Below are 8531 nucleotides of genomic sequence, written 5' to 3'. Positions count from 1 at the left end.
CCCCACACGTACCCCCCTCCCCTATTTTGGTGATTAGAGGTGTTCAAAACTTATTCTGACACAGTATCCGCCCTCATTTCGGAATCCTTCACTTCTTGGGGGTGGAAATAGTTTCTTCTCTGGAACGCTGGCAAGGAAAAAGAATGGGGGAGAAAGTTGCATTTAAACGTTTAAAAGTTGAGTCACGGCTGGTTGCACAGCAAAAGCTCCACAGTGTGAGGAAAGACTGTGCTCGGCAGGGTGGGCCTGGGGCGACTTCTGGGGAACTAGCCGGGGTCGAGCCCCTAGAGTTGCGGAGGCCCCGGGCGGTCGCCTCCCGGCGCGCCCTCCTTACCTCCCCCGCTCCCCGCTGCCCCCCTGGGACTGATGTCGGGCGCTTGCGTGCTGCGGCCAAAGCTCCCGATCCAGAGGCCGGCCTCGTAAAGTCCCGAGCGAGTAGGGGGCGGCGCGCAGGAAGGGAGGAGGGCCGGGGGCGTGCGGGGTTGGTGGGTGTTCGGGGGTGGAGATGTACAAGATGTGACGCCGCGGCCGGGCCGGGGCCAGAGCGGCGGACGCGGTGCCCGCGGTTGCAGCCGGAACCCGGGCGCTGTAGCTTGGAGAGGCGGCCCTCCGGAGAGCGGCGGCCGCGGAGACACCCAGCCCTAAGCCCCGGCTCCCGAGCGCCGCGGCGAACCGCGCTCCAGGGCAGACGCGGAGGGGAGCGGCCGAGAGGCGCGACGCTGGGGGCCCGCGGGCGCGGTCGCGGTCGCGCGCCGCCGGGCGGGAGGCTGGGGGGCCGGGGCCGGGGCCGTGCCCCGGACCGGGTCGGGGGCCGGGGCCGGGGGACGGCGGCTCCCCGCGCGGCTCCTGGGGCGCGGGCACCCCGGCAGGGCCCCGGGGGGGCCATGGCAGCCGGGAGCATCACCACGCTGCCCGCCCTGCCGGAGGACGGCGGCAGCGGCGCCTTCCCGCCCGGCCACTTCAAGGACCCCAAGCGTCTGTACTGCAAAAACGGGGGCTTCTTCCTGCGCATCCACCCCGACGGCCGAGTGGATGGGGTCCGGGAGAAGAGCGACCCTCACAGTGAGTGCTGTCCGGCTCTTCTTCCCCGATCCCATCTCCACTCTTGTGGCTCTCTCCCCCTCCGCTCCATTCCCTCCTCCGCGCTTCTTCCTTCTCTTCACCCCGACCTTAGTGGGACTTGTGGTTTCTTTCCTAGCGGCCCTCGGTGGTTTCGGGTTCACCACTAGCCCCTTCCTCCCCAGCTGCGGTGTCGGGTTAGATCCTTCCCCAGGCTTTAGAGTGTGCCAGTTTCCCCTGGTAAACCAGTCCCCTGGGCCCTGAGCCTCCAAGGCCTGGGAGGCGGGCTCCCTTCGCGCAGACAACCTGTAACTTAGGGGATGCCCAACGGCGGAGAGGCGAGCGGCTTGCGGAGAAACAGTCTGGGTCCCCATCCTAAAGTTCCAACCCCTTCTGTGTTGGATGCGCGAAGTCCCGCGGACAAAGGCGGGGGGGGGGGGGGGCAAGGCTGAATTAAGTGCTCTTTACTGGAAAAATACCTTTCCAGAGTGTGCCCTTAAACTCTGATTTGGTAGGATCCAGGCCATCTGGCACCCTGCTCTTACACATCCATTTCTATTTTTTTCCAAATTGCCGAAAGCTGAAGCCGCAGAAGATGTGGACCTTTTGTTAAAGTGCGACACACTTTTGTTTCAATAGTGACAAGAACTGCAAAAACTTTTATCTTTCGCCTGCAGTTATTAGCTTTGGGACCTTGAGCTTGCTTTCTGATACCTAAAAATGGGGGTAATGTCTACCTTGCAGCAGGTTTGAGGATCAAATGAGAATTCATACAAAGTGCGAAGAGAACTCCTTTTACCATCGTACACTTCTGTGTTCTGTGAAAAATAATCTGTGGTTATAGAAATAACACTAGCCTAAATCATTAGTTCTCAAACTACAGGAGTGTATTAGAATCACCTGGGGGGGGGGGGCGGTTATAACACATTGCTGAACGTTGTCTCCCAGAGTTTCTGCTTCCTTAGGCCTAGAATTCCTTACGCCTGATAATTTGCATTTGTAACACGTTCTCAGGTGATGCTGACCTGGGACCACACTTTGAGACCCACTGGTCTAGAGAAAAGAGAGGGGAAAGGGCATAAAACTGGCTGACACCCTTGGAATTTGAAGTGAGAGAAGGAGGATCAGAGCGTATTGTAACTGTTCTCCTGTAAGTGTAGGTAAAAAGTCTGTTTTAAAAGCTGTGAGTTCCACCTTTATTGGTTTCTGGTGAAGAATCTGATCCTCTATTTGCCTGAGAAAAGACCTGCAGGAGTTCCGAGCTCCACGCCCCAGGAGTCACCTCTTTATCCTAAGATGCTGAAGGAATGTCCTTCCCACCTGTGAAGTGATTGGAAGAGGCGAAAGCTTTGCACTGAGATCTGAGTTGACAAATGAGAAATGTGCTTTTATAATGCTTGGGTTTTTATTGATTCCAAAGCAGCAACAAGCAAAAGATGCAGGTCTTTCATTTTTTTCCAGGCCTGCCATAATTTTTAAATGTTATCAACCGCTTCTATTCAGTAAAACTGAAAAGATGCTCGTAATCCAATATGTATGGGTTAGTGCTATTTCTCTATTTTAGTAATTTGAATAGGTTTTCCAAATTAAATTTTAAGCTTTGTGTTTGAAGTTTGTTTTGCAGTAGTCTGCTAGGTGAACACCGCTGATTAGGGCCAGGTGCATATATATCCCAATGAGTTTTGTTCTTTTCTAGCAGCATAAACTGTCTATAATAATAAAAAAGGAGCATGTTCTAGGACTACAAGATAAAAGAGCTCTCCTCCATATTAGGTTCATGTTGGACTTTCCCCTAGTACTCTGTCTCTCTCTCTCTTTTTTTTTTTTTTTTAAGACCCTTTATTAGTTGCTGGATTTTTTTTTTCCTTTGAAGCTTTTGATACCCTATTTCCTTTAGAATATAACTGTATGGGGGCTAGTGACTGAGGATAATTCTGAATTGCATACCACACTACCACCCTTGTAATAATAGTTGTTAACTGTTTCTTTCCAACTCTGAGTTTTTTTGCTATCTTATTTTACCTCACTGGTTCTCATAGGTGGGTGATTTTGCCCCCCCCCCCCCCCCCCCCCCAACGTCTGGCAATGCCTGGAGACATTTTTGGCTCATTTGGAAGGGTGCTACTGGTATCTAGGAGATCCAAGCCAGGGATGCTGTTAACCATCCTACAGTGCATCCTACTTTATCCCAGCCACAATTTTTCTTTTCTTTCTTTCTTCTTCTTCTTCTTTTTTTTTTTTTTGGAAAGAGAGAGAAGCCTAAACAGGCTCTTCACTAGGCTCGATCTCACAAACTATGAGATGATGACCTGAGCCGAAATCAAGAGTTGGACGCTTAACTGACTGAGCCACCCAGGTGCCCCAGATCCCAGACGTTAATAGTGCTAAGGTTGAGAATCCTTCCAACTTGATAACTAGCTAAAGACTACATGTTAAAAGTGAAGATTAGAATACTCCAGATTAGTGGAGGGTACTGATTTTTTTTCACCTTTTAGCAGGCAATAGACTAACAATACAAACCTAAAGATGTGATGAATTTAAACCACTTCTGTGTAGCTCAACGTGGACATAAGTTTAAGTACAGTCTATTTTTCTGACATGTCAAAGCTGTGCTGATAGTTGACCGAACCAAGATAAGACCAATGGGAAAGATACAAGGAAAAATGATTGTGGACATGATATAACAGTATCTTCCCAACCACATTTCCTCCATTACCCCAAGCAAATGAGACTGACCAGAAAACATGGGGAAAAAAGAGCAGAGTTGATGGTTGTGACAATTTCCCACTGAATTATGGCTCAGATATCTAGACCTATTTGAAAAGTTAAAAACCCCCTAGTCTCATTCCTCAAACTGTCCAGTTGACCTGAAAATCTCTCCGAGATTTATTCCTTTGGCATGACCATTTTCTGCCCTGATGTCTTTTAAAATGCAAATATCCTTTGGGTATTTGGAGGGATGGTATAAATGTGGCGGGTGCTGGTTAGGTATGGGGGATGTGTCTTAGGAGACAGGGCAAGGAGGTGTGAGGTGGGGAGGGCAGAGGCAGAAATGGAAAGGGGAGGGAGAAGACTGAATATCAATTTTCCAACTTCTCAGTGTTGTTGAAGGCCCCTTTTGCTTCATACCTGGGTATTCTGCTTTATTTTCACTTGAAAGGGCCAATTTTCGTGCACTTTCCTTCTAGTCATGGAGTAGCTTTTGTTTGACATGAGATTTTGATAGAAGCACAATACAGTGACAAGAGTCTGTTTCTCCAGCATGTGTGCTCCTCACCCAGCTTCCTTGTGTCCTGGATGTTTTAATTGGCCCCTTCCAAATGTCCATGGGATTGTGTAACATTAAGTATTTACTCTTAAGTAGTGAACTATGTGAAAACTTCCGAAGAGAGAACACTTTAGCCTGAGTAGCACGTACGCTGTGTGGTGGAGTGTAGCAAGAGAAATGTATGCTGCCTATGTACATTTTAGCATTAAATTTGGTCCAGATGCTCTTATTTAGGAAAAACTGGAGGCGGTTAGCAGTGGTTTCTACCCTTGGGCTTCTCTTGGGAGCTGACTGCCTGTTTGCCATACTTGTCTGCTTCCAGGTTCTAGAGGATACTGAGACTTGGAGACGCAGAGGGACCTGCCCACTCCTGTGTGGAGCAGGGATGGCATCCTGGCCCGCGTGACACCCGTGCCCTTTGCCACGGCACATATTCCATGCGACTCGACTCATAAAAACATGGACTTGTGAAATTCAGAGGGAGGTGTCAGACCTTTTAGTTCACTGATCTTGTTTTATTGAAGACAGTATTGAGGGTCAGAACAGTAACTGATCACCTGCCTTCATATGCCGATTTCCCTTGTGATCATCCTGAATGAGCTTCTTGCCCACCAGGTCCCTTGCCTTCTATTCCTGCCCTCCTCCAGCCTCATTGCACTCTTCCGTTCAGTCAGAGAGAACACCCTCCAGGGGCCCCACTTTTTGGGCTTTCTCCATTTCAGAGCACTGGGGAAGCCAGCCCCTCAGAGGAGGTCTTACTGGTTCACAGGTTACCTCTAGTTAGTTCCCAGGGCATTGGATAAAGCCACCTTTCTTCTCTACTTCATGTAAACGGAACCATTGATTCAGTGATTCTAGATTCTCTCCCCCATCTTTTTTTGGGTAATATCTGGCAAGTGGATCCCACTAATTTGCCTCAATAAACACAATGTTTACTGTAATGCTATTTATGTGCAGTAAACAAATGAAGTAAGAATCTAATAGCTCATTTAATCATGGAAATCATGTCATTGGTACAGCAATGAAAGGACAATTCATGAGTCATAGATATTACCACACCTTAGCCTTTTAAGAAGGGTTAGATGCCAAGTGACTTCAGCCTAGAAGAGGCAATATCCCCTGTGACACGCCCTGAGGGCACTCCTTGTGTTTATAAAATGTCCATTATATAATTAGGCTTTGACAATGGTATGACAACGGAGTTCTAAGTATTCTCATTTAGATTTTTGATAGCATTTTAAATGGATGGGTATGATTTTTAAGTTAATCTGAAAATAAAATATTACAGATGTAATAAAACACGAACCATTCTTTTATACATTATAATTATAAAATTGACTTTATTCATCTACGCATTGATTCTCAGAAATCCCCATCTGTGATATTAAAAAAGGTGATTTTTGGGGCGCCTGGGTGGCGCAGTCGGTTAAGCGTCCGACTTCAGCCAGGTCACGATCTCGCGGTCCGTGAGTTTGAGCCCCGCGTCGGGCTCTGGGCTGATGGCTCGGAGCCTGGGGCCTGTTTCCGATTCTGTGTCTCCCTCTCTCTCTGCCCCTCCCCCGTTCATGCTCTGTCTCTCTCTGTCCCCAAAATAAATAAACGTTGAAAAAAAAAATTAAAAAAAAAAAAAAGGTGATTTTTTAGGTCTCACATCATTAGAACTGTTATTTTTAAGCCACAAGATGTCTGTACAACAGGATAATGACTACACATGTGCCATAGCCTTTTCTTGTTTTTCCAAATTCCAGTGTTGATTTTCCAAAAACCCTACTTGGGCCCCTTTGTCCTGTGGCACACATCTGTTAGAAGGCTGCGTGGGGTAAGAGTCTAAGATGTGAACTGGAGCAAGGCAAATCCACACATTGGGGCAAAAACCTTAACCTCATTACGGTATTCTATCCAAGCAAATGTGTTGTGTTTTGCTTTTGAGTTTGTCATTTTCTGCACTCTGAAACCGGAGGTCTGGCCTTGTACTTGTATGCTGTCAGTGCTCAATAAATATCCAATGCTTGATTGTTTGCAAAATAATTTAGAATATTGTATCTTTAGGAAATGCAGTTGTGGCTCAATGTTTCCTTGTTGTATTCATTGTTATATTAGCTATTGTATTCTCCTTTGCTATCAAATCCTTCCTCTAATCTAGGTTATTCATAGCCCCAGGAATTTAGGAGAGGACTAAAAGTGGTAACTCCCAGGGAACCTCACCCCTCGAGCCATAGACTATGTTTCTTAGAAGCCAGACTAGTTCCATTCTAAATTCCTGTAGGATATTTTTAGTTTGAAGAAATTTGGAGGACCTACAGTCAACAGACAGCCAATATTCAGTGTTTAATTTATGTCTCAAGCCAGCTGTCCTCTGTCACTCTTCCTGCGCAAGGTGACTTTTAAATTGACCAGTGTATCCTTAATGCTTGCCTGTTCATTTACAGAAATCTGCAGTGTGTGTGTGTGTGTGTGTGTGTGTGTGTGTGTGTGTGTGTGTGTTGTATTTTCAAAGGGTTACTTACTTTCCCCATATTAACTTATACTCTAAATTGAATTCTCTTACAGAATTCTGAAGTGAAAGGTTTCCAGGTTTTTAAGGTATTCTGGAGATTAAAAATTGAGGAAGTTCTTGCATGTATAATTGAACGATTGAAAGGAATTTTCCTGTTTAATTTATAATGTTTTTAATTAAAAAAATTTTTTTTAATGTTTATTTTTTGAGAGAGAGAGAGAGGAGGAGGGGCAGAGAGAGAGAGAGACAGACAGAATCCGAAGCGGGCTCCAGGCTCTGAGCTGTCAGCACAGAGCCAGATGTGGGACTCAAACCCACAAGCTGTGAGATCATGACCTGAACTGAAGTTCGACGCTTAACTGACTGAGCCACCCAGGCACCCCAGTATAATTTATTTAATTTTAATTAAGATATACATTAATTTGTAAGTAATTTATAATTAAACAATAAAATTAGCCAAGAAAATATGTTTTTTTTTTTTTTTTTTGTCTTAAAGAAAATTTGTACAGAGTAGTCATGATCTGGCTAGATTCTGTGAGTACATTGTTCTCTGTTCATGATTTAGGTGCTTGGTGAAGATGCTGCCATCTTAAGGTAGGAACCATGAATTCTCCATATAAATAAGCATCATGAACAGCTTAGGACTTTTCCCTCAGGGTGTGCTCACTAAATGTCAGCTGCTGATGAAACCATTTTGTGTGGACTGGCCTGTGTGATAACTACTCATGGCCCGTATTGCTGTAGAAAGCTTAGTTGAGGTTTGCTGTTCCCTTGATGTAGTAATGCTTGCATTTAGACACTTGGTCAATCTTTTAATGAAGATGATTATATGTAACAAAGTTATATTTGAAAAATATTTGGGAATCTTAGAGATTGGGTGTTAGCATTTTGTAGAGTATTCCATATAGAGAGTGGAATCATTTTTCAGGATAAATAGTAAACTTGTTAGGAATTCTGCTTTCTTTAAAAAGCATTTTGGGTTTTTATCATGTACTATGTGGTATGAAGTTCCTTAGGTATGCTGTGGATTGTGTGTTCATTCTTTTGTGGCCAATATCCGGGAGTCCTGTGTGTTCTTTTTCTACTTCACCTTCACCTCCTTTTCTCCTTTTAACTCTGGATCCTGTCCCCCCCAGAATTCTACGTAAATCATGTTGGGCCCCAGTCTTCCACTTCAATCATGTGGCCTTATCCAATTTGTCACCCTACTTTTGACACGATACTATTTTCTGCTCCTGTCTTCTTGAGAATTCTTTGGTTTCTGTTATACCACATCAACCTAGTTTTCTCACCCTCCAACTATCCTTCTGATTTCTCCTTCTTTTGGTCTTTTGCTTTCATATTCCCTAAGGCTCTGTTTTGGGCTTCTACCTTTCTTTCTGTGTACTGATTCCTTCAGCAGATCATTTATGGTCTTCGTCTCAGTCTCTGATTTCCCATCTCTGTGTTGATACTCCGTTTTCTTCTGCTTGAAGGACGGATAAACTGCCACTGTCTCAATTCAAAATGGGTAAAAAAGAACTTAATGTGTTTTTCTCAACCTATTATCTCTTTCTACCCAATTTCTATTTGGAGTGAAATTATTTTTTTAAAGTTTATTTATTTTGAGGCAGGGGAGGGGTAGAGAGAAAGGGGGAGAGAGAGACTCTCAAGCTCTCTCAAAGGCTTAGCACTTTAAGGGCAGAGCTGGATCCAGGGCTCGAACTC

The 8531-nt window shown here is 45.5% G+C and overlaps 1 protein-coding gene across 1 annotated transcript in view; it reads left to right on the top strand.

Annotated features, from left to right (window-relative positions):
• Positions 1-391: 391 nt before the first annotated feature.
• FGF2 (fibroblast growth factor 2) overlaps positions 392-8531 on the top strand; it is a 66213-nt gene continuing 58073 nt past the window's right edge. Inside the window, exon 1 of the mRNA XM_086704278.1 lies at positions 392-1062. Coding sequence (XP_086560404.1) covers positions 885-1062 — 178 coding nt within the window. The 5' untranslated portion in view covers positions 392-884. The remainder of the gene's footprint in view (positions 1063-8531) is intronic.

This window comes from Puma concolor, chromosome B1 (assembly GCF_028749965.1).
Source record: "Puma concolor isolate L17-30 chromosome B1, mPumCon1.1.hap2, whole genome shotgun sequence".
Lineage (NCBI taxonomy): Eukaryota > Metazoa > Chordata > Mammalia > Carnivora > Felidae > Puma > Puma concolor.
Note: the sequence above shows the minus strand (reverse complement) of the source record. Positions and strands in the feature narration are given on the sequence as shown.